Source organism: Pholis gunnellus (genome assembly GCF_910591455.1).
Source record: "Pholis gunnellus genome assembly, chromosome: 4".
In the NCBI taxonomy this organism is placed as follows: domain Eukaryota; kingdom Metazoa; phylum Chordata; class Actinopteri; order Perciformes; family Pholidae; genus Pholis; species Pholis gunnellus.
This window is the reverse complement of record NC_136530.1, coordinates 13,520,574-13,548,113: the sequence shown is the minus strand read 5'-3', so window position 1 is coordinate 13,548,113 and position 27,540 is coordinate 13,520,574. Positions and strand designations below refer to the sequence as shown.

Below are 27,540 nucleotides of genomic sequence, written 5' to 3'. Positions count from 1 at the left end.
AAACGTAATTCTTATCGCGTAACGGTAATTAAAACACTATAGTTATTTTAAAAAGGTGAACTACGACGGCAAAATATTCGACGTCAACGAAACAAATAACATAAATTAATAAAATAAACGACAAATGAACGTCAGAGGCGATATTAATATATTTTTAAACTTCCTCGACCGTTACCGTAACAACTTCTCATTCAACCTACAGACAACTCTTGCGTCATAATTCCGCGCCGCGTGCGAGCGAGCGATACAACTGTGGAGGACATCGAGCATGGGCCACCTTGGACTTTTATTGCTTCTGCTCACGCCTTTGAGCTGGTCTCATATTTGGGGTAAGATGCTGAAGTTACTTGTGCTTGTGCGGCATTAAAGAGCTGCTTGCATTAAGTGTTATTAGTATTTTAAATGGGGGGGCGTACAAAGTGGGAGTTCACAGTCGAGCAGACCTGTCAGTTTGAATGAGGTCCGTTTACCATGCAAACATAGTCGACTTGGAAAAGAAAACACTTGTAATGTTCTCCCAGTTTCAGTGTTGTTGTATACATATACAACGTTACGGGAAGCCTGTCTGAACCCTCTCTTTTTTATTTATGTGAAATATATGTGCGAAATCTGCGAATAAAACTAGAAAGATTAAAAAAGAAGGCGGTTATTGTGAATCTATGTTGCGGATGTTAACTGACTCCTTCGCAGTGCATTGTTACATATCTGCATTTTCAGGTGTATATGGGTATGCTATACATTATATATATATATATATATATATATATATATATATATATATAATACTTGCATATCTAAATTAAATATGAATAATTACAGACATTTAAACAGTAAATCGTCTGTTTGTAGGAGTCTCAGGTGCTGCAGTTCGTTCATCTTTCGCCTGCCAGCAGCAGCTGGAGTTCAGGTGCAGCGATGGCTCGTGCATCCCGACACCGAGTGTGTGTGACGGACATGCAGACTGTGAGGACGGCTCAGACGAACATCGCTGTGGTGAGAACATTGTTGACATGTTCCAATCCACAACCGCACACATACATTAGCAGTATGTGTGTAGCATGAACCAAACTCCCCAAAAATGGCACTTCTTGATAGTTATGTAGTAATTTGAGACAAAGAAAGGCAGGTTAATTTTTATTGCACATTTTAACAACAAGGCAATTCAAAGGTAAAAAGACAGACATCATCCTGATGTGTGGAGCCAAAACAAATGGCAATAGGTAACAGAAGTATTATAAAGTAAAGTATTACTTTGCACCGTCATAAGGATTCACTTTACCTTGAATTTATACACTTTTCCTAAAACACACACACACACTGACAGTGCCATGTCCACACATGATTATCTGCTCTATCATTGGCTTCACCAACACAAATGGTGTCAAAGTCTTAACAGGTTCACACAATCACCATCTCTAGCTACTGTGTAGCCCTTTTACCTACACACGTCTTATTCATCATACAGTATGGGGTAATGCAGTGTGAGCTGATTATAACCGACTCTCGTCTTGTTTTCCTGCGCTGTGTGGGCAAAAATACCGTTGCAGATTTCTGTCTTATAATCCTGATGAAGTAATTAGAGACTTTGAAATTGAATTCCGAAGGGATTTGGTGTTGAGCATGAACCACAAGCTGCGTAACGTTAGCAAAGAACAAGCCTGCAGGAGAAAGTGAATAAACATAAACACTGTTGATGTGAGGAATGCCAGCAGGTATGAATATTGGCAGTGTTGCTTGAGACGTGAGACCTGAAAGTCGCTGGTTTGAATGGCAGCCAGGAAAATGTAGGAAGGGAACAGGATTTACTTTCTCCCACTACCACTGCAGCAGATTGTGGTTTTACTGGGATGCTGTGAGAAAAGAGCAAATGGATAATTGCAAGAGGAAATAATCTGTTGTCGATCACAGAGCAATGCAAGTTCATTCAGATTAGAATACAGAGGTAGTCATTATGGGTGTATAAGGACATTTTGGTAATGTTGTAAACAGTCTGCAGAACTGCATCATGACAATATTGATTTTTTTTTAATAAAATCACTGCTCCAATGTGATTTGCTGAATTAGTCATAAAACACATTTCTGACTGCTTTTTCAGTTGATACTTGAAAATGTACTATTGTAAAATATACTGTATGTATATATATATCAATATTGTGATATAAAACTTCATATACCCTGAAAGAGCATTTTTATTAACATTGCTCAACCCCTTGAACCCGAGTGCCCCAAATTATTAGAGGGGGGGAGAAGAGTGTACACATGTAGTACAAATCACTTTTGTGAACGAATGAAATGATATTTTAAAATATTTAAAAAACGTACATGACGAAGAGATTCTGATCAAATGGACCATGTAACCTATTTTAATCACTCAAAAACATATATATATATATATATATATATATATATATATATATATACACAAAGTACTTCAAGGTACTACAAGTACTACCACAATTTCACCTATTTCTTGCCAGGAGAAGGCGAGCAATGTTCTCCGTTATCGATCCCAGCCGCGATCTAAGGCACTTTCACACACACACTTCATATCCAGGAGCACGAGCACAACAAACTGCATCGAACTATCGCCTCCAAATTATTCTACTTTAAACCATTGTGTTAGTGTTAGCTGTGTTAGGTTCAAACACATCACGTAAAACTGAAATTCTGACGAAAATTAGCCATATTTTACAAGTTTTCATATGGCCCAGGCTCTCAAAATGATGCCAAACTTCTGTATTAGATAGATTGAACACTATTAGTGATAAAAGAAGTGAAATATATAGTATTTAAAAGTACAATAAGACAGCGATATATGCGCCTTCCAAAATCAGAATTGACGTTGGCTGACCAAAGCTGACCTGTACACCGGCATTGATTTCTCAGGCATACTTCACTCTATCAAAGCCAATATTTTTTTTAAATGACTGCTGACATGTTGGGATGCGATTTGGGAGAGTTTAGGCCTGCCTGTGCATCATTTAAAATCAATAAAAGTGCTTTTTGGGCACAAAAAAAAAAAAAGAACCTGAAAATTCTCTAATTTGAGCTGTGTGTAACATTCATTTCAGCATTTACCAGTAACATATACAATGATATGTACACATTAACAAAGCTCACATTTATTTGTGTTATTTTGCCATTTAAATTATTCAAATAGACCTTGTAGTTAGCGAGATAAGGCCCTTTGCGTAAGGGTAGGACATTTTAGAGCACAGGGCTAAATATAGGCCTAGGGTTCAATTAAACCAAGCTGAAGATCTGGATGGTTGTGATCTTTCGGGGCATTGCTTATGAACTAATGTGATGGACCCATTAGACAGCTGGTTCTGATGAAAACAACATTGTGACTCATTAGCCTGCCCTCATGCATTCGCCCCCACCAAACTTATTTTCATATTCTTATTTTATCTTTTCCTCAACGTAGTTCTCTCTGACGTCGCACATTTAATTTGGTTGCTCTCTTGAGTTGCTCCGAGACTGCTATTAGAGATGTATTACAAACTGAAACACTCAACAGAAATTAGATACAGGATGTGGGAAGCCCTGATGTTTCTGGTAATGTTAGTGGTCTAAGTGAACATTTCACTGACTCGATACTGTAAAAACACTTTTACGGGCTGTACAGACTTTATTATTGACATAACTTGTGACCCTCTCTCTCTTCACAGGTCACTTTCTGTGTAAGAAAGATGAATTTGCCTGCCGCAGCAGACAGTGTATAGCTCCACATTTGCGTTGTAATGGCGTGGACGACTGTGGCGACTTGAGTGACGAGGCTTCCTGCCAGAACTGCACCGCCCCGGACTCCTTCTTCTGCGGGCCGTCTGACATCTGTCTGCCCAGAAACCAGCTGTGCGATGGGCGAACCGACTGCAGAGACGGACGGGACGAGGCTCGACGGTTGTGTGGTTTGTCCCGACCGCGCCCGCAGACGTCTCACGCGTGCATGCCGTCCGAGTTTCATTGTGGAGATGGGCAGTGCATCCGCCAGAGCTGGAGGTGTGACCTCTCACCAGACTGCTCTGATGGCAGCGATGAGGACAACTGTGGTGAGTGAGACGGCTTCACTTCTCATCCTTGAATTCGCAAAACAAAAGAAAATCAGGATCATAGTACATGATACAAAAATTTTTTTTTTTTACTTTTTGGGTCTGATGCTGTTTCTACATGGTTTGGGCTATTAGTCCCAATAAGGTAAATGTTAATGGTACTGCATACTGACAAGGTGTACGGCCTAGCTGCGTAACCGATACCCCCTCCCGTTGCTCTCGAAGCGCAGGGAGACGGCTTGTTCAATAACCTCTGACCTAGGTAACGAACGCACCTCCCAGAATCTACACGCAAGACCGTCTTAGCCTGCTTAGGGAGGCGAAAACCAGGATAACTTAATACCACTAGCCACCGTCGTATCTCTTATTTCAGGCTAAAAACGTCGGACTGCCGGATATCAACGGATTTAGGTGTGTGTGTGTGTAATAGGTGTGGGAGGACTGGATGTACTCCAGGGTGGACCCGCTCCAGAGGGCCACCGCTGGAGGAGGAACCCCGTGTGGTTGGGAACCTCGCTTGGTTATTAAGGGCAGCTTCAGAGCCCTGGCCCTAACACCCTTAATTTAGACTCCAATTTAATCCCTATTGTTTCCTAATACACCTCAGCTAATGTCTAAATATTATTAACCAACACTGCAACATCACATATGATACATAAGCAGAGCTTCAAAATCAATCAGAGCCAATCCAGTTACTAAATCACAACATTAATGAATAACACCATCTTAACCTTAGCTTGTAGCAGCAATGCCATTCAAAGACAGTTCTCATAGTCTTATCACTTCTGACAGGCCTACTTTTTAAGTTTAAAACTTTTCCTGCTAGCCCCCCCCCTTTTGGGTAAGGTGTCTGTCTAGCCCTCACTGAACAGGATGTTCACTAACTAACACAATAGTTGATTTCTGAATTTACAACCTTTCTCCTCTCCTGGCTGTCTTTAGATCATGTCAGAGTGTGTTTATCTTAAAGTTCACCTATTTCAATATTACAATCACGTATGATTACATTTTGATAAATGATAAAAAGTCACACATTAAAGCATTTTTATAGTTGAACCATCTCTGAGCAATCAGGGATTATATGTAGCGAATATATTGATATCTGAAAAAATGCATTCTTTGCTAGATAATAAACAATATATCATAAATCCTCATAGACAATGGAAAGAGAATAAACATCTTGTACGAAACACAAATAACACCGTGAGATAGGACGTCCTGCAAAGTGTTACACAGGGGTCATTGCCCCACACTCGCTCCTAAAGGCAGAGAGGCATTAGATAGCATCAGAGTTCACCTGCAGTATGCAGCGAAACTACAGTTTCCCCCTGTTGCACGTCTTTGTTTAATCTACAATTTCCACAAGTCAATTAAACAATTTGTGCATCAATTATTTGAATAGAAGAATAGAGAGAGGTTCTTAGGGTGTGGTGTGTCTCAACATTCCTGATGGATACCTCACAAACAAATTGGTGAAGGCCCTTTCCTGTTCCATCGTCACAATGCCGCCGTGCACAAAGCCATAAATAAATGGTTTTCCCAGTTTGGTATGGAGGAACTTTTCTGCTCCTGATCTCAACACAATCCAACAGCTTTCGGATGAACTAGAACACGGACGTGTGGTCCATGCCAGGTCTTCATCACCCAACGTCAGCCTCCGAGCCAACTAAAGGCAGCGGTGTGCTTCCAACACGTTCATAATCGTTCAAATGAAGATAACGGAGCACAATTTCTGACGGTCTCTCCTCAAAGTTATTCATGCTGTTGCCCTCGGTCGTTCCCCAGAAAGCAACAGAAGTAGAACGTGGTGGAGGGGAGGAGGTTTCAGATCGCTTCTTTTGCATGCTTGGAAAGAGATGTTTAACAAACGCGTACTGTAGTCGAGCGCCCACATGTGGTGCTTGATTTTACTAATCGGCCAGCAGAGGGCAATGTGGCACCGCTCCATACTGCACCTTGAAGGGCTTCCGGCATATTGCAACACAGATCCTCAGGCTGTTAACGTCTATAACGAGGCCATTAACTAATCTGTTTCTTTAGGACGTGCCACAACAACGAGAAGCGTACATATTTCTGAACTTCTCTTTGGTTGGGAGTTGGGTGGAGAAAACACAGTTTTCAATAATAACAGACAAAAGTCTCGACAGGTCAAGTGATATTAGTTTCATAAGTGATTGAGTTCAGAATTGCTAAGTCAAAGTAAACCTTTTGTGTGATCGATGCCTGAGCCGTTGGTTGAAAAACACCACAGAGGGAATACATTTGCGTTTTTGTGATCGGGAGCACATGTGTACTACAGCAGAAATGATTAGTCCATTAGACGATCAACACAAAAATGATTGTGATAATGAAATCTTCGTTGATGATTTGCTGTTTTACATCATTACAAACTAAACTATTTTCAGGTTTGAACTGTTGGTCGTCCAAAACAAGATATTTTAGTTATTTTTTTGACATTCAGTAGAATCCATAAAGTGAACCTATAATCATCAGAGTAATCATCACTAGTTGAAGCCCTTATGTGAACAAGTTTGATTGTCACTGTAATAAGTAACTGTATGACAATCTGTACTACAATAATGTAGTGCTGAGAGGCGGTTCAAATTATTGCTTAATGTCCCCTTTTTTTGGACCCTGGTTGCGGTTAGCCTAATTTATTGCTCATTCTTGTTCACAGAGCGTACTTTGTACTTTGTACTTGTGGTAAAATGTTCCACTCGTAAATCATTGAACAAACAAACGGCAGATGCTGTGAATCTGCTTGTGGTTAAAAACCAAATGTTTGGAAGCTTTTTGTATCGAGTGTATCAGAATAATATTTCCACATTTAATAAATATGAAAAGACTTTTCTATTATGCAAACAGCATTATTTATTTACGCGTAATAGTTTTTTCTCAAATGCAAGTCAACATCTGATGTGGGTGTTTTTGTTGTAATCTAAACTCTGCTGAGCTGTAGGTCAGTGATTATTTTATCATTTCTCATGGTATACTAGTAGTGTGTGTGTGTGTGTATATATATATATATATATATATATATATATATATATATATATATATATATTTATACTAGCATATGGCACTAAAAGAGGGGAATGAAGAGCAGTCCTTATTTTGTTTCTGTGGGTGTTTTTAAGGGAAACGTGTCGTGACTATAGTTTGCATGTTCCATAGTTTATCTGAAGTGTGTCATGCAGTGTGGGACTTGCACGGGTCTGGTCTTTTTTTGGTCTCGACACACTGTGGTCTTGGTCATGACTTGGTCTTGGTTTAGGTGGTCTTTGCTACAACACTGTGGTACGTTGTATTTTTGGTTCCTTTCTGCACTCTGGCCCGAAACTGGACACTTAAGAGAGAAGTGACATTTCTCAAAACGGCTGGATGAATTTACAAATCCTCCATCACACCATAGTGAGTCAAAAGTTTGCCAAAAGAGAAACTCGCTACGTTAATTGTGCAAAGAGGAGGTCCATCCCAGAGGACTGCACAACAACCTTGTAAAACTAACATTTGAATGGTTTAAAAATGTCAACGCCAAAGTCCTCTGACTCAGAACTAAATCGATAGACCACATATATTCTGCGTCATGTTGCTATAATAATTCAAAATGTACCTTACCAAAATAAAACTGCGGATGTAGACCCAGATGGTTGCTTTGTATTTATTAATAGACTTATCGTGAATGTGAATGTGAAAATTACTGGCCAGCAATTATAGACCCAGTGATGAAACTGCAGATTTCTTTCACAACATCTTCTACAGTGTGCAGTCGCTAAGAACAGAGAAGTATGTTAGGATCTATATTATTATTATTATTATTAGGGCCCGAGCACCGACGTAGTCGGAGCGGAGGACCTATTGTATTCGTAATTAGGGCCCGAGCACCGACGTAGTCGGAGCGGAGGACCTATTGTATTCGTAATGTTTAATATTCTTCCGATTATTTTTCATGTTTCGTAGCAAAAAGGAGGTGCTTGGGATACTGGAAAGTTTTCGAGATTTGGCATGCAAGCCAGAATTTGCGAAAATTGCAGTCTGATTGGGGTGTCCAGCTGCGTTATGAAATATTGGCTCGCTAGCGCCCCCTATTGAGTAGCCCCAACATTGGGTTTCACCTAGCTGTATGAAATTTGGTAGGTATGTGGAACGTGATGGGGCGTACAAAAAATCCTCTTGGAATTTTCCACTAAACCAAACAGGAAGTCGGCCATTTTGAAGTGTATGACGTTTTTGGACCGTTTCAAGACATCATACTTTAACGAACTCCTCCTAGAGATTTAACCCGATCGACTTCAGATTTTTTCAGTCTGCTCTTGAGACCTTGGCAGTGAAATGTTACTCATAGATCAAAAAGTTATCGAACTATGTATCCGTGGTGTGGTGTCAAAAAAACACCATTCGCCACGAAAAAGGAAGTTGTTGTAACTCGGCCGTACATTGTCTAATCTGCTCCAAATCTCTCATATGTCATGTCATCCTGACTCAGAACATATCTCTATCACAATTTAGAATCATAGTAAGAGCGCCACCTAGTGGCAACTGGAAGTTGTAAGTTTTCTACTTTGACATCCTGCTCCTCACAGATTAATCAGATCCCTCTCAAATGTTGCCAGGAAAGCCTTAAGACCTTGATAATGCTTCATTGTGAAGATTGTAAGAAGTTATCGGATGGCGGCGACGTGGCGGCTCGGCGAATTGCGATCCTTCGCCATGAACGAATAAACTGATGTAACTTGACTCCACATCATCAGATCTTTACCAGATTTTACATGTTTGATTAGACTCCAGGCCTGAAGACATCTGCAGGCCAATTTTTAATCATAGTCATAGCGCCACCTACTGGTAACAGTAAGTTAAAGTCTTTATACTTTGTCTTGTTTCTCTTAGTAGGTAAATCAGATCAACATCAAACTACTTCCACACAAATGTAAGAAGTTCATAATGCCAGTTCATGAAGCTTTTGACGTTTCGTCAAACGCCGTTGCCGTGGCGACGCAGTCTTCGCCGTGAAAAACGAAGGTCATTTTGAGAGGCTAAAAGAGCTTGAAACATAAGCAAACTCAGCACGCAGATTACAAGCCCAAAATGTAGTTATATAATATGATTTTATTGCTTCAGAGGGGCAAATCAGCTCAATAGCGCCCCCTACAAAACTTCGACGAAGCAGCCCTCGCACTACGTTTCACATAGATTTACAATATTTGGTGGGCACATGTATCACATGTGGACTTAAATAAAAGTCTCTTGGGACCATGCTCTAAACCCAACCGGAAGTCAGACATTTTGCATTTGTTATGAATTTCTAGTGTCGTTTTTGTCATTTCCAGGCGCTGCACTTCAACGAACTCCTCCTAGGGAAATAATCGAATCAACTTCAAAATTGGTCAGTACAATCTAAAGACCTTTGTGATGAAAAGCTACTCAAAGCTTGTTGTTTCATGAAAAGCTGTTGCCGTGGCGACGCATTCTTCGCCATGAAAAATGAAGGTGTTTTTGAGGGGCCAAAAATGCTCAAAACATAACGAAACTTGTCACACACATTTAAAACCCTGAATGTAGTTATCTGATGTAACTTTAATGTTTCAGAGTGGCAAGTCGGCTCGATAGCGCCCCCTACAATATTTCGACGATGCAGCCCTCGCAGTACGTCTCACCTAGATGTATACAAATTGGGAAGCAGGTGTATCACATGTAGACTTAAAAAAAGGTCTTTGGGCTCTAAGCTCTAAACCCAACCAGAAGTCAGCCATTTTGAATTTTGTATGAATTTCTAGTGTCGTTTGTGCAATTTCCAGGTGCTCTACTTTAACAAACTCCTCCTCGGGAATTAATCAGATCAACTTAGAATTTGGTCAGAACAATCTCAAGACCTTAGTGATTAAAAGTTACTAAAAGCTTTAGGTTTCATCAAACGACGTGGATTTGGTGTGGCAGCCATTTCACATGGTTCACCATCATCCATCAAGCTGTTGTAACTCAACTGTACTTTGTCAAAACTGTCCCAAACTTGACATGGTTGTTGACTGTCATGACTTTAGGACTTCTGCATGCCAATATTAACTCCTAGTCATAGCGCCACCTACTGATAAGCACGGACGTAAGCAGGATTCTATAATTACAGCTGCCCAAACACTGAACTTATTAAAAGGGTTTGTGGGCACACCATGAGAAAAAGACTTCTCTGATCTAAATATGTGCAAACTAAGATGTTTGGGGAGCAAAAGTTAGATAACAGTGGGTTTTCAAACCATGTCAGTCGACATTAGCATAAATGATCTGTCCAGAGCTTCTACATGAGAATTAGGTTAAATATTACAATGAATGCTTCACACTACAATCTAAAGTTACAGAAGAGCTTAAAATGAAAACAGTGGTAAATTAAAGTGTTCAAGTGAAAGCAAATGACACTGTTTTCTTAACTTTCATGTAAGTCCAAATCCAATCAGCAGGACACTGCAGGGAGTTGAACCCCATCCCAGTAAACTGACAGTCTGTTATGTTACTAACACTGAAGCGCATTCACGCACATTCATTTTCTTGATGATCTTAACAGGCTTTCATTTATGATTGTATTGGATGTACCCTCAACACATTTGAGGCTTGAGACCTGGCAACACGATCTTGCTACGCTGCTGGTCGACGCAGGAAATATAATCTAACTCGTGCACGCAGTGTATGATGGTCACGGAAATGCACGGCCGCGTCAACCAGAGTCCTGCCGGTACCCTCGACGTGCGTGAACGTGCGAGGGCCCGACCAATGCTGCTCGCAGCTTTAATTATTATTATTATTATTACTCATCCTCCCACAAAAGTCCATCCAGAATAGATTTCTTTCTTGTCAGCGATTTGTGTTTGTATCCCAAATCGACAACCTTGAAATGTATCCAATTATTATTTCAGTCAGTTTTGACCAAGTGCTTGAAACGGATTCTAACAGACTAAGATTTCATCAGTTTCCTTTCCAGAAAGGGGATGTCCTTCGTTGAATTGAACGTCTCTCTAGGAATATGTCCCTTGAGAGACAGAAAAGGTGGCTCTCAGATGACATTGATTATCTCACATTAAACACAAAGGAAGGAGAAACAACAAGAATTTCAACTCGACACATTCCCAACAACCAAAAGTGCAATACAAAAAATTAAGATTCCACAAAAAAACATGCATCAGAGGAAAGAAGATTGAACACAATGACCAAACGGACACATTTCTCACTGAACAGCTTAAAAGAAACAAAGAAAAAACTGATGACTGATGATTTTGGGGGTCGTTGCCAGTGGTCTCTCCCTCTCCTTGAGCAGATTAGCGATATACAGTATGATTGAGTAACTAGTAGGCGAAAGAACGTTTTAAACTCGTTTTTGTTCATTGTGTTGGACATCAAGGAACAAATGTCTTTGCTGCATTATCAACATGTAGATGTCTCCGTTGCTTTCCTTTTTTTTTTTTATCTTATGTTTGTTTCATATAACATTAAATTGTTTTTAACCCACCTGAGCACAATTTGTCTTTCGGGATGCCATGCATGTGACTCAAAACAACGTTCTGTACGTGAGCACGAACAAAACAGATCTTCACATTTCTCATGCTGTCCTTGTATGAATCCACTGATGGTGATGTAATGTTTGTATTTTTTTTTGCAGATCAGAACGAGTGTCAGGTCAACAATGGCGGCTGCTCTCATCGGTGTGTGGACCAGCCGCTGGGTTTCCACTGCGGCTGCCCCGACAACATGAGGCTGGTCGGGGACAGCCAGTGTGAGGGTGAGTGGCAGCCTGATGGAGCAGCTTGGTGCCAGTTTGACATCACCAGATATACAGATGTGTCCTGACCTTTACCATTTTACACCGTTTTACACTGTACACTGTTTTGAACACATTCCTATGCTGCATCCTTGAAACTCCTTTTCAAATGTCCGTTCTTTCGTCTAGAGGTCGACGCGTGCCTGGAGATCGATGTGTGCGATCAGCTCTGTGTTCACACGAACGGCAGCCTCTCCTGTGACTGCAACAAGGACTACCAGATGAACCCGACAACCAGAGAGTGCAGGGCCAAAGGTGAGAAACAAATTGTCAGAGCATCTGGTATCCTGCCACTGACGACATAAAAGTTGTTTCTCTTACCACAGAGAGCCTGGGTTAGTAAGATGGAATGAATGGAGGAGGAAAATACAAGTCAGAATCGTATTGAAAAATGATGGGAGGAGGCTCAGATTACTGTTGAGGTGGTGCTGAAGTGTCTATGATTTTAAAAGATGGACAAGAAACAGGCATCTTTTCCAGAGTTACACTGACCAGGAGGCAGAGTGCTGCCTGCACAGGTCACCATTTTATCACAGGACCAACAGATAAGACTGTGCAGACTACATGACTATTTTTAACAATTTGCCTATCCCAGACTAATTTTTTGAGAAAATCCCTGAATCATATTTGATGATATCATGGGATGATATATGAAAATACAGTTTGTGCACAACAGCAAGCTTGAGCTGGGAAAGAGTCTCTCTCAAACTGGAATAATCTTATGCTTCTTGTCTGAGATCAGTTGTGACGTCTCCATCTAGTTTAATAACAACATAGAATATTTGCATTGTGCTCCTCGTGTCCCTCAACACACGATGAACAGAGCACATGGTGTGAAGGGTTGGTTTCCCACTGCTGGGAGCACAACCATTAAACCATGCAGTCGTGATGTTTTTATAAGGACTGCCTAGAATGTTTGCACATGAAATTGTATTTGATCTGTGACATATAGCAGGCTTGTTCTGGTTTACATTTAGTCAGGACCTGTTTCAACTGAATACACTTTGACTCATTTACAGTGTGAGGTAGTGTGGCTGGACACACATATTAGCCAACATTATTAATTCAACAAGCATCATAGTCCTCAGGAGAGGACTATTCTTTTGATATGAAGGCGATATGACGTCAAACCATGAACTTCAAAGTGTCCTCACTCCCACTGATAACCTCAGTGTTCAGTGTGCTTCCTTCATATAGTTTAGCTACTTGTTCCACTTCTTTTAAAGCCGCACGCCTCATTGCCACTCGTCGAAGATGTTAGTTTGATACTCGTTTAAAAAAAAGGGAATTTAGTCTTTCAGATTCATTTTATTTTACCATGCGAGTCATGAAGAACAAGATCTTATTTACAGTGGCTGAGTGGCAAGAGACACAGCCTCTTGAGGGCATGTGGGGCAGGGGCTAAAATAAGTCTCCAATAAGCATCCAAACATGTCCAATACAGTCACAACAAGCGTTACATGTGACAACAAGCACTGAATGAAGACATGAAGACTGGCACTTCTTTAGGCATGACACATGTTTTTTCTGTGTCCTTCCAGGGGATGGGGCTCAGCTGGTTTTCACCTCTTCTAAAGGAATACGATGGATAAGCATCACTGGCTTTGAGTACAGGGAACCAGCTCCACATTTACCAGGACCAGGGCCAGTGGCGGCTTTGGCCTCCAACCGAACACTGTACTGGGCTTGGCAAGGACAAGGCTCCGTCTACAGGTAACCGAGTGGAGCTCAAGCCACCAAAACACCGCTTTATATTACCTTAGCCAAAGCAATGCTTGAGGTACGTGACAGTTGCAACTCCTGTTAAAAGCACACATCCTTGATGCAAATTGTTTTGAACAAGGACTTGGCTTATTGTCTGTAGAGTATGTTGTCCCTGGCCAGATGGTAAAAAGGCAATCAGAGAACAAGACAACATATCTCATCATATACAGAACATAATAAATATGCACATTATACTACAGTGCACCTCCAGCGATAAATAGTAATTAGAATAACAGAGAGGGATCAAGACACACAGCAAGATTGCAGCCGTGACTTTATATTATATATTGTGACTTGTTGATTATTAAAGAGCCACAGCTTCAACTGAAAAGTGAAAGTACTGAAGATATTGAATTTGTGAGCGAGGACAGTAAATTCCATTATTTTGACAGTTATGAAAAATGCTGTCTGACTGAAAGCATTTCCGGTAGACCTCCAGGCCACTTCCTGAACAAATGGCTGGCCCACTTCAGATGGCCCATAAATAAAATGTTAATGTGATAACCGAACAAAGAACAAGGTACATAGATGAATCAAGATCAACAATTTCACTCCTCCCCCTGTTATTATTATTATTGCCTCTGTTTTATTTAACCGACGTTAAGCTTTCTTATAATCTGAGCTCCTACAGATAAAGGGATGCAAAGTCCTGGTTCTTTGTGCTTCAGTTTTCTTTTGATGTAATTGTTCACTGATAAGAATTGAAAAGGTGATTAATAATCACCCTTTAACATAGTTTCTCTGTGTTGTTACGCACATGAATCATTTGATTCCGCAGACAAAATTCCCTTCTGGGGATGAATACATTTCAGTTTAACTGAAAGTCCTTTTAAAATTTCAACCAACAGATTCATCTAATAAAAGTGCTCGGTGGGAAATTCAGGTTGTGCACATCAAGATGGGAAGAGTCATTGTATGTGTATGTTGCCACAAAAAAACTGATTATTAGATAAAGTCTGACCTGTAGATTTCGGTTTTTGCGGATTCCGATTTTCTTTGTAGGAGCTTTAAGCAAAAAAGGGACTGCAGATGCAAATTAGCTTAAACTACAATCTGGTGACTTTGGTTTTTACAGAAAGACATTTGATTTAATGATAGGAGCCCCAGGAATCGTCATATGTGGTGGAGATTGGAATATCCGTCTTAATCCAAAACTAGACTCATCAAAAAATGTCACCATGACATCGTTGCATAGAAAAATGAATGTCCTAATGGCAGAACTGGGCATATTAGATCTATGGAGAGACTTCTACCCATCAGGCCGCGACTATACTTTCTACTCATGCCCCCATGATACATACTCAAGGATAGACTATTTCTTTGTGCTAAAGAGAGATCGCCACAGAATGCACAGCTGTGATATTGGAAGTATTGACTTATCTGATCATGCACCTCTGTCCTGCACGGTGCATATTAGCGATAAGGTAGGAAAAACACTGTGGAGGTTTAACACAAGTATCTTAAACAACCCACAATTTAAGACCCAAATGAGAAAGGAAATAAAAATATTTCTGGAAGAAAATGATAACGGGGAGGTCGATTCAGCTATAGTATGGGACGCCTTAAAAGCAGTCATCAGGGGGAGAATCATATCTTTCTGTGCCCATGAAAAGAAACAAAAACAATTACGACTACTAAACCTTAATAAAGAATTAAAAGATCTCGAGATACAGCATAAAAGAGAACAAAAGACAAATTTGTTGACAAAAATGAAGAAAGTCAGGAACGAAATAAATCTATTATACTCACAGGAAATTGAAAAAAAAATGATATTTACAAAACAGAAATATTATGAGTCAGGCTCAAAATCAACAAAACTTCTGGCGAGAAAGCTGCAAAAACAACAAGCGGATAACACAATATACAAAATAAGGGATCCAGTTTCTAAAACTATACATTATAAGCAAGATGAATTACAAAATGCCTTTAAAAAGTACTACAAATCTCTATATACACAACCACAACTAGAGGGCGAACAACAAATTAGCGAATTCCTCAATTCCCTCAACCTCCCTGTTTTATCAGAAGAACAAAATCAGATATTAACAGCAGCGGTAACTGAGACAGAACTGAACAGCGCCATCTCCAGGCTTAAAGCAAATAAGTCACCCGGTCCAGATGGCCTCCCTTCAGAGTGGTACAAGACATTCCGTTTTGAGCTACTACCAAGCCTTCTTAGGGCCTGCAATGTAACTTTAAACGATGCCAAAATGCCTCCATCGTGGAACGAGGCAGTGATCTCTGTTATCCACAAGGAAGGAAAAGATAAAGTGGAATGTGGATCTTACAGACCAATCTCAGTGCTGAATGTTGACTACAAATTACACACAGCCATCCTTGCGAAAAGACTGGAAAATATCCTTCCACAACTTATACATAATGACCAGACTGGCTTTATTTCACAAAGACAAACTCACGATAACATCAGGCGATCGCTGCACATACTGAACCACATCCAACAGAATAATCTTGAAGCCTACCTAGTCAGTCTGGATGCTGAGAAGGCCTTCGATTCAGTGAGCTGGCCTTTCTTATATAAAGTCCTTGAAAGATTTGGCATGCACAACAATTTTATTAAAGGCATTCGTACACTATATACTAAACCATCGGCCTGGATAAAAATAAATGGGTATCTCTCAGAGACCATTACACTAGAGCGCGGAACAAGACAGGGATGTCCAATCTCTCCACTGCTTTTTGCTCTTTATATAGAGCCTCTGGCGCAATGGATAAGACAGACAGAAAGCATCAAAGGCATTTGTATAAACGGATCAGACCACAAGGTGGCCCTGTATGCTGACGATGTCTTGATTTACCTAAGTACCCCCCCTAACTCCTTTTCTGAATTAATGAACCTTCTAAAAACATTTGGTAGATATGCAGGATATAAACTAAATCTCCAAAAAACACAAATCTTGACTTTTAACTGTACACCTCCTAAAAACATTGAAGATAAATTTCCCTTTAACTGGGACCAGAACTCTCTGAAATACCTAGGAATACACCTACCGAAAAACATCTCAACATTGGCAGAGATAAATTACACCCCCCTCTTAACAAAAATTAAAGATGATATACATCGATGGAACTCGATTTCTTTCCTCGGACTAAGCCATAGAATTGAGTCTGTAAAGATGAATATTCTTCCACGATGTCTGTTCTTATTTCAAGCACTTCCTGTAGAAATTCCCCCAAAACAATTCTCTGAATTGGATAAAATTATTTCAAGATTTATCTGGCAAGGAAAAAAACCAAGGATTAAATTTAAAACTCTACAACTCCCAAAAGAGGAAGGAGGAATGTCTCTACCCAATTTCAGGGATTACTTCTATGCTGTCCAGGTCAAACCCTTAATCAACATGTGTAACCCAATGTATTGTGCCAGGTGGAAAGATGTTGAACTCTCTATTATGAATGATCCCCCAATTCAAGCAGTATTGGCCCACAAAAACTTGGGAAAACTTATAGACAATTTACAAAACCCATGGATTAAATTCCATCTAAAAATCTGGAAAGCGATTAGAGGAGAATATAAACTAGATCATAAACTACAAATACTTCAATGGTGTGCCTATGATCCGGGGTTCAAACCAAATGAAATGGATCATAGATTTAAGTCCTGGATCTCAAAAGGTATAACAACATTCTACTCCCTTACAGAAAAGGGACAACTAAAGGACTTTGAACACCTGAGGAAAAAATATTCTCTTGAAAAATCAGATTTTTACAGATACCTCCAGATACGCAACCATTTTGAACATAACATTAGAAATACAACAGACCTTGATGACCCAATACTGAGATTATTTCTTGGTCCCTACCAAAATGATTCAAAAAAGGGAATTATCTCTAGATCCTACAAAGGCCTTATGACAAAAAAATCCCACACTGCAGGATATGTTAAGGAAAAATGGGAAAGAGAGGGTAACCTCTCAATATCAAATGAGGACTGGTTAGAAGTGTGTGCATTTCAATGGAAATGCACCAATTCTCATGTGTGGCGGGAATTTGCGTGGAAGTGTGTTATCCGTTTCTTTATCACACCGAAGCAGAAGGCCCGCTTTGCTGCAGGGGATGCTACATGTTGGAGACGGTGTGGGGCTCGGGAAGCAAATCACTGGCATGTATTTTGGGAGTGTCCAGTGATAAAACCTTTCTGGACAGAGTTTCATAAAACATTAAGAAGCATAATTGACACTGACATACCCCTACAATTTTCTACATTATTCTTGGGAAGATTTGATTTCCAAGCAGGGCGTCCAGATGAATACCTGTTTGGCATTTTAATAACAGCTTGTAAAAAAGCGCTCACGAGGCGCTGGTTGCTTCCTGAGCCCCCCACCATCCAGGAGTGGATAGATGTCGTAAACGACATCTATGTAATGGAAAGAATCACCTATTCCCTTCGCCTTCAGAGTAATGTGTTTATTCAACTCTGGGACAAGTGGGTGAGATACATAAAACCCTTACGAACTGATTTTGTGGAATAAAGTATGTATGACCTTGTAACGTTGCTTTAGCTGAGCAAGCCTCTTTGACCTCTATCTCATTCTCTCTCAAGCCCCCCGACCATGACTGATGTTTTTATTTGTGTACACTCTCCCAAATTGTACAGTTACCCAAATTAGAAAAATTGTGGACGCCATATATGCTGGTGTGAATGTATACTCTGTAACCTGAGCTACTGTCTAAAAATAAAAAATTACAAAAAAAAAACCTACAATCTGGTACAGTGCATCGAATGGTGACATTTATGTTTTAACTGTACATGGTCCCTTTTTAAATAAAATAAAAATAATAGACAGCGAGGCTCCAGAGAAACTTTTTTCACCACCACCCCGACAAAATAACTTCAGTGTCGTCAGTGTAAACCACCAACAGTTCTAAACGTTATCCTTTTACTGATACAATCATCTATGGAGGTTATTTGCTTAAAAACACAATTTAAATGATTAGGAAATAAATTATTGTATTTTTATTGATTTTAAAAACATCTTGTCATTTGTAGTTTTTATTTATGTATTATAAGCCCCCGTGTCCTTTAGGACTAGTGCACACTTATAAAGAAAATCTTTGCATTTTACCCCTTGTGCTGAACATTATGCTCATAAATCAAATTAAACCTCCTGATTGATGTTTTATCAGTATTGAATAGATGCTTTGGATCCTTGCCTTGAGCCAAATGCTCACATCAGCATGCTAATGTGCTCACAATGACTATGCTAACATGCTGATGTTTAGCAGGTTTAATGTTGTTTACCATAATCACCATCTTAGCCTAGCATGTTAGCATTCTGGCATTTCCTACTACTTTCCTACTATTTGGTCATTAACGAAAGCAAACGTGTACATTTTGACCTGATGGTGGTAATAGATGGAAAGTCAAGGGATCACCCAAGTCATTAGGCTTCATCCTCTGGGGGACATGCATATCTGTATACAATGTCTCAATCCATCCAGTAACTTAAATAAATTGACAATAGAAAAAGATATTTCAGTCTGGATCAAAAGCTGAATAAAAACAAACACCAAGGTTTGTAGTAGTGAGTTGCATTTTGCTCTAAAGTTTTCAGAGTTGATCATAATGGGGAAAAAATGAATTAACCCTTTTGAAGGTTGCAGTCATGTATCGTCTTACTCAGTATTTGGATGGATTGGAAACCGTGTTTTGTTTTTTATATACATGTTTCTTTCACCCCTGGATGTTTTTCAGAGTCTCTGTGGATGGAAAGACGGAGGATTCGGTGCTGGTGCTGAAATTTCAAGGTTCAGCGTCGGGCCTGGCTGTGGACTGGATCCACCAGCTCCTCTACTGGACCAGTATGGAGAGCGGTTCTGTTAACGTTGGCCTGCTGGACGGGTCGGCTCAGCGTCTGCTCATCACAGGATTGGACAAACCTTCTGCGGTGGCTGTGGATCCTCTCCAAGGGTAGGACCCAGGTGTTTACTGTTCATTTTGAGCAATAGCATCATCAAGGAGGTTCAGTGTACTGAAATCAGCAGATCAACACTTGAGCTGTTATGACATATTGTTTGGTTACGGTCTTCGGATTATATTTGCTATACCGCTTTTAAACGGGTTTTTAATTACATTGCGTGCAGTAAGAGGTGGTTCAACACAAGACTTCTTTTAAACGTGTATTTACCCAGGGAAGGGCAATATGATACATGGCAATGCATACAACAGATGGCAGCTGCACAGTAATGAAAGCTATACTTCTTGTTCTCAACTCAAATACATTCAGGTCCAACCACATGGGTTCAGGTTAGTTTGAGTTTTAGCGTATTCATTTTATCTGCTTGTTTTTTCTTTGTTAAAGAGCAACTTGTTTGGCAACTTGGGAGAAAAAAAGCTTAGTCTGAAAAACTTGAACATAATTTCCCTACCTGGGTTTTAAAACATGGAGCCTCTGCTATCCTTGGATAATGATAACAATAAGACAACTTTTATACAGCACGTTTCATAGAAAAGGTGCCATACAATGTGTTTCACAAAATGGAAAATACACATAAAAGCACAAAAGCAAGAAATATGAATTTGCAGAAGAACCTTCAAAAACATTATGAAGCAAGAATGTTGCAGCAAAACAAGCATTTTTCCTCCACTGCGTCTGTTTTCTCAGGCTACTCTTCTGGGCTCAGTGTGGCAGCTCCCCAAAGATTGAGAGAGCTAGCTTGGACGGTAGGGACAGGAAGGCTCTGGTCATTTCCTCATTACGCCAGCCTGTCGCAATCTGTCTGGGTATGTTCTCACATTTCACAGATAATCAACTAAAACCATCAACTTCCCCTTTTTTGGAAAGGCGAACCGTATGTGTATTTGTGTATGTAGAAGTCAGACGGCTGATTGCCATCACAGTACAGTGTTGCTCAATGTTGCCGCTGACGGTGCGATTTTGTTTTTTCCTAGATATGCCTCGACAGCTGCTGTACTGGGTTGACCAGGGAATGAGAAGCATCTCCAGAGTAAATCTAGAGGGCCGTCATCGCAAAACAGTGGTAGAGTCTAACGGTTATCTGGACCGGCCCTTCGGACTGACTGTGTTTGAGGTAAAAAAAACAACAACACTTAACAGCCCTATGATGAAATGGAGACCGGTGTCACCCCAATGCATCCAGGCTTCAGCCTCCCATTAGCTTGAAAGGAATGTTTAATAATGTAGCGTAAAAGTCACGAAGCATATACAGTGTGATGGGAATCCTATAACCATTACAGTATGCAGGAGGGAGGAGCGGGCTCTACTCGGTTCCTTTACATCTAATCTGGAAATGCTTGAAGGTGCTGCAGGTCAGAAGCTAAACCTCATGGAATTATCATATCAGACAAGCACTCGCAAATGTTCTTCTCACACTTTTCTTTTTTATTAAAAACTGATTTGCTACACACGTGGATGTCAAGTGATGAAGACAGAGCCCGAAAAAATTGTGCGAGTGTTAATAAAAAAAGACAAATGCAAGAAGAAAATGTGTGCGCTTTCGCCATAATATGAGTCCCATAAGCCTTCTCATACAGCAATCCTGTCTTTGTCATGTCATTTAATTAACTCTTAGAAACGAGCCTCTTTGTTCATGGCACCAAGAAATCAGGCATAATTCTCAGTTATTAAGTTGCTCTTAATCCTTGAACAGTACTTAATGACAACATACAGAGAGAAAATGTGCTTATGCTAACAACAGACACATAAGGCATAAACACACAGAAAAAAGATGATGTAAACGTGGCTTCCTCTTTAGAGTTCTTGACCACTAGTGGCATTATGATGCAAAGATTTTGGGCGGACAAATGGCTGGAACTTTCTTAACTGCTGCCAGCCAGGCTACACGTAAAATCACCCAGTGTGATAGTAAATGAAACCTGCATTTGGCATCCCTTGGTTTCAAGGAAGGAAATGGATTCAAGACGTTTGTTGGACCTCAAGCTTAGACACATTACATGTTGTTGAGAAACACTGAACACAAACTGTTGACCATAGAGCAACTTTAGCTCAACCTTCAACTGATAATAAAAGTAACTGATCCAATTTTTGCCATGAAATAACAGTTCTGCTCGCTCGGTCCACTCTGCTTCAGGGTTTTGTATATTGGAGTGAAGAAGTGACGCGCTCCATCTGCCGAGCCAGCAAACACAACGGCGGCAACCTCCAAGTACTGCTGTCAAACGTCACCTCACCGGGTGGTGTGGTCGTCATTCAGCCTGCTCTCCAACCAAAAGGTATGATTAGTGAAAGAAATTAAACATTCCTGTCTCACACTTTATGGGGCTTTAGCTCAGGGGTGTTTTAGTTTAGTTTCTGTAAGAAGCTCAGGGATTGATTCAAGTGTATTGAGAAAGATGGACACTCTGTTTGTGCTGCTGGCCGTTGACCTTAGAGTCCCAGTAATGCTATCTTGCAGTCATTGATTCCTCTCAACTGAGTATACCTTCGCCTGGTTCTTAGGGCCATCTGAATGCGGACATCCCGGGACGGTGTGTGAGCACGGGTGTGTTGTGGACCTGCTGACTGAGAGTCTAGAGTTCAGCTGCACGCCTTCTGACGCTACATTTGCTGGAATCCTCTCTCTTATCGGTAAGAAACTTGTCCCTGTAAAAGGGAAAAGCAATGTGACACAAGGGTTGCCACATACAACAGTTTGCTATATGAATTTTTTACATTACAGGTCTGTCCTTTGACAAACAGTCTTTTATGCTCTTTCTGTTTGTACTTCCTTGGTTTCAAGCTACATGTTGAATTACTGACCTAGTTTATCGTGTGATTTGTCTTTCAGTATGTAGAGAAACAAATAGTGTATTATAATGATAATTATTATTTATATATATGTGTAAGATAACATTCTCTCCATTCAATCATAACAGCCACCTTTTTGTTTTTGAGGGAGGCGATATGCAGACGTCCTTAGATATCCTCTGTCAAGTCTGCAGAGGCTCCAGAGAGGGATTCAATTTGTGTGTGTGTGTGTGTGTGTGTGTGTGTGTGTGTGTGTGTGTGTGTGTGTGTGTGTCCGTCCGTCCCAGTGTTTCTCAGTGTGCTGCTGGTGGGAATGGCTCTGTGGTGGTGGAGAGAGGAGTTCAGGTCATCCAGGTCTCTCACTGAGCAGAGCATCTCCCTCAAAGAGTCCCAGGACCCGCTCATCATCCAGGGGCTGCACGTAGGTCCAAACACACGTCTCGTCAACGTTGGAGAAGTTTGTACAAACACACCCACTCATTTAAAAAAAGCAAACACACGCACCTTCATTCGTCTTCAGAGAGGAGATACCATTCATTCAGCTGCACATGTGTACACTTGAGATATATATATATATATATATATATATATATATATATATATATATATATATATATATATATATATATATATATATATATATATATATATATATATATATATATATATATATCTGTTTCAAAGAGGTGTTTATTTTCCACTTTTGGAGGCTGTGTTTATGATGTGGCAAACTATCACGAGACGAACACCCATTTAACGATGAGAGAAGAAGACTTTTAAAAGAGTACATGGAGTCTCTTGACTGGCTTTGCTTTTAAAGGCTGAATCAGCTTCTTATTTTGAGAGACGGTTTCCTCACATGAACAAAGTTTTCTCTCAAAGTTGGAGCAGTTCTGGTAATTTCACATAAGAGTTTTCTGTATTTGTGTTTACGTCTGTGCTCCTCACCCGTTTTTACAAAAGATGATGTCAAGCATCTATGCGCTCTGTGTTTTTCGCCACCTTTGAATACAACTCTGAGGACAGTTGTTTGGCTGCACTGACAATCCAGTCTAATCACAACGCACCCACACGGGCTCTGATGAGGCAGGTGTGTTTTTGAGTGTAAAAGTGAAACAGAAGTTTATAGCGTTTTTAGCTTCGGTAATGTGACGGTGTGAATGTGGACGAGGTTTGGTTCAAAAGTAAAAAGTGGGCGGTTATAGTGAGATACAGAGCTGTAGAGAAATATACCGTGTACTGTGCAGAGCCGTCATCTGACATATTTTCCTTCATCTTCATGAAGTTGCTTCATATGGTTCCTTTGCCAAAGATTAAAGCACCAAAATCACTCAATGACTAGGCCTGTGCCTTTTTTATGTCTGTTGTTATGAAAACCCTTAAAAAGATTAGAGAAGAGGAGCTTTTGGGTGCAACCCAGACAAAGTCTGTGTAGTATATTTCATGCGGCAGTGATGTTGAAGTGGTGATCGAAGGAAGCTCCGCGGACACTGTTCTTGATATTATAATGAAGTTTATTACAAACAAGCAACACATGTCATACGGCCGGCTAGCGCGACCGGAGAGTCCTCAGTCAATTCAAAATGACTCTCAAGTACGGAGAATCCTCGCCTGCTTATATCCAGCTGATGACCACCCCCAGAGGCTAGGATCTGATCCAACCTTCTCTGCTATGTGTTGGTTTGGGTCATGTACCTTGGAAAACAAACAGGTTAGAGGGTATCCTTAGACTGTGCAATGAAATCTAATTTCCCAAAGTGTACAGTGTCAGAGTCACAAAGTAGGACCAGTATGTTTGTATTACTATAATAATAAGAGATAATAAAGATTCCCTTACCTCAACCACATGTTGAATCAGGGGGAGGATACGACTGAAATTAATAAATAATTGGCAACTAAAATCCAGCCTTAATACTTTGACAAGAAACCGATTAACTCTAAATATTGTTGTCATGAAAGTAATCTATAGTTTATAGCTATGAAATTTGACACAAATTATGTTTATTGTATCAAATTACGTTTGTTATAGGCAGTTATCGAACAATATTTTTGAGAGAACAGTCTGTAGAATCCCATCTTGGTAAAACCAGTGCAGTCATCATAGTCTGGAGGAAGAAAGTCGGATGTATTCATCCTTCTGTGATCTAAGATCCGATGTTGGTGCAGCCATTGCCTCTGCCTGAAGAAAAGCAGCTGCTCCTGAAGTCACAGGATCCAAAGGAGTTTCCTCCTCAGGAAGTCACGCTTTTCCCAACTGTTTGGGTCAGGGGGGGCTACTTCATTGTGACCATGGTAAGAGTAAGATATTCATTCTCAAAATGTGTAAAGCATGATGAGGGATTACAGAGAACAATTGCAACTGAGACATAAAAGTACAGCCTGTGTTGCTAGAAGAAAAGTCAGAGGATAATCTAAGACCACAGGGTTTATCATTCGGCAACCATTAATGAAAAGTGTGGGCCATTCAATCAAGTAGACTTTGAGATTTCTTTAACAGAATAAGGGAAAAGGGTCAGACGATCACAAAAGTCATTAGGATTCACCCAATAGACACAACCAATGTCTGAAAGAAATCATGGCATTCCATCCATGAGTTGTCAAGATATTTCAGTGAAAAGCAAAAACATCAACCTGTCAGTGGATCACCAAAGATTCGTCCTCTGGGGACCATGAATGTCTTCAAAATGTTCAAAACAATCCAACAAATAGTTGTTGAGAAATTTCAGACCAAAGTCGCGGCCCAAAAGGCCAACATAGCCCTTCTGAACCATGCTCTAGAGATGGCTTTGATTTGGGAATGAAGTCCCTTAAGTAGAGCCAGTGAGAATATATAACTGCAGCCAGTGACCCCGACTGTTTCTCTCTTCCGCTCCTCCCTCACCACATTTCCTGCCTTTGTCTCTTCAAGGGTAGCTTGTATACGACCGATACAGCCAGGCCAATACGACCGGCTGAGTATAAGTCAGTACAGGTGTAGACTTTGACCACATTTCTTATACGAAAAATGGCAAAAATGTACAAGTTCCAACCTCTTAAATGTGAATAGTTCCAATTTGTTTTAGTCTTCTTTGATAGTAAATTGAAAATCTTTGAGTTTTTAACCGTTGGTCGGACTTAACAAGACTTTTTAATATTGAGATGAGCAATTTTGGTTTTTGTTGACATCCTTTAGACCAAATGATTATTTGAGTGATCAAGACAATAATCGGTAGATGCATCGATAAATAAACACAGCCTTCATTTTTATACAATTATTCATATTTTGTATCTGTTGTTGTTGACTGTTGGTAGTGATACTATATTAATTGTGAATTGAAGTTTATTCTAAAAATGTTACTGTTTATGAGCTGTGTGTGATTTAAATATATCTGCAGCTTCCCAGATAAACACTCCCATCAGGTTAAAGGCTTATTGTGGTGCAGAGTGTCGACTAAGCCGCATGTTTCTCTCTTGCCAGGAAACTCTGCTAAAGCTGGACCTGGACAGCGAATGAAGAACGTGCGACACAGATGGCCAGCTGACACGGGTTCACCCGGTGCTGTCTCTACCCACGCAGTGACCTCAGGGCTGCAGGTTGAAATCACGAAAGAAGTGACGCGTTGGTAAAAACCAGAGTTCAGATGGAGAAAAGGCTTTCGAACGGTAACTTCTGTTTTGAAGAAGTTGTACTTTCAGCCCTCCAGAATTCCCCGTTGTTGTTGATGATGATTTTTGTTTTTATTCTTTTGAACAAACAAGATTGTTTTGTGTTTTGAATATCAGCACGGATGACAATTTCGCCTTATTTTACGAACCCTGCTTTTCTTTTTCCTCGAAGACGGTTAACTAAATATATTGGGGTTCAAACAATCGGAGACTGCATTTTTCAGTATTTCCTGAGATTCTACAGCCCAAATTATTATTTGGTTAGTTGACGACAATTGAAACAGTGGCACTGCAGATTTTTTATTTTAATTTTAAGTAGCACTTTCCCGCTCAACATTTATGTCATCTTAATGCAATCAAAATATACTTTTGCAATATTAAGGATTTTTTACTTTTTTACTTTCAAACAGAAATAACATGAATAATGTGAGTTAAAAACCGGCGCTCCACTAGTTTGTCCTTGACCTCAGAAGTTTCACACTTCTTGGTTTGTCACTAAGAGGATGTCTGCCTTGTTCAATGAAAAGTCTAATCGGATAGTTAATTTGGTGAAATACACTTGTGCCCTTTCTTCCCAAGAGTTAGAGGAGAAGATCGATGCCACTATCTATCGATGTTCTCGTCCAAATCCCTGTATTAAGTGGTGGACGGACAGACCGACATTTTCATCCAGAGAGGGTTGAAACATTGCCTTTGTTCAGACCAGGTACGTTTTGAGAGCTTTACTTCCCATGTGCAGATACTCTATTTGTCTTTCTTTCATCAGTTATCCTGCCCTTTGCCTACTGTAGATATAGCAGTGTACACACAACTAGCTGTAAAGTGTAATGCATAGTCATAAGCTCGCAGTGATGAGTGATGCGGCATCAATGCGCCTATTCATTACCTCTTTTAAAGTTGAATCAATAGAAGAATACTGTAGGTTTGATTCTCAACGGGGACCACACATCTGCAATAAGCACATCTGGAATTGTGTCATTGTAGCACCCTTTGGATAAAATCATCGTTGCACTCTCTTTTTACTGAACACTGAACTACTGCTGTTTTTCCTGCTCCATCAGGCAAGAGGGAAATGTGACAACGCTTTGAATGTTGGTAGAAATAATCTGGTGCTGCAATGAGCACGAATGTGTTTTTGTTTTGTGAAATGTCTCCTTGAAGTTTGGTTTTGCTCTGGTGCACAGAGCTGGTGTTGGTGTTTTGGTTGATCAACCTGCCTTGTTTGAATTCAGTGTTTTTGTGTTATTTTAGTCTCAAAGAAAGTCTGTTGGACCGATATAAATCCATCTGCAATAAGTGAGAGATAATTCTGTGCTCAAACTGCTGAATTGTGTGGTTGGTATTTATTTCTAACAGAGTTTTATTTATTTTCGGTCATTATTACATAAAATGTAGTACTTTTATTTGCACCATGGATACAACTGTTAAATGCTGTAAATTATTGAAATAAAGTATTTTTTGTTTTTTTTCCCTACATATTTCTCCATAAATCAATGTTGAGTCTTCTGTGAGACTATACAATCTGTGTGTCACCTTGACTGTGACAGAAGTC

General features: G+C 40.1%; 1 protein-coding gene across 1 annotated transcript; it reads left to right on the top strand.

The window, feature by feature from the left end:
- Nucleotides 1-247: 247 nt before the first annotated feature.
- On the top strand, nt 248-27,467 carry LOC306694541 (low-density lipoprotein receptor-related protein 8-like). The gene is made up of 13 exons (XM_079157442.1): nt 248-329; nt 850-993; nt 3,672-4,052; nt 11,695-11,814; nt 11,983-12,108; nt 13,395-13,566; nt 19,331-19,546; nt 20,241-20,359; nt 20,528-20,667; nt 21,688-21,829; nt 22,056-22,184; nt 22,631-22,764; nt 25,801-27,467. The coding sequence occupies exons 1-13, from the start codon at nt 269-271 to the stop codon at nt 25,834-25,836; spliced, it is 1,920 nt and encodes a 639-aa protein (XP_079013568.1). The 5' UTR covers nt 248-268; the 3' UTR covers nt 25,837-27,467.
- The last annotated feature ends 73 nt before the right edge of the window (nt 27,468-27,540 follow it).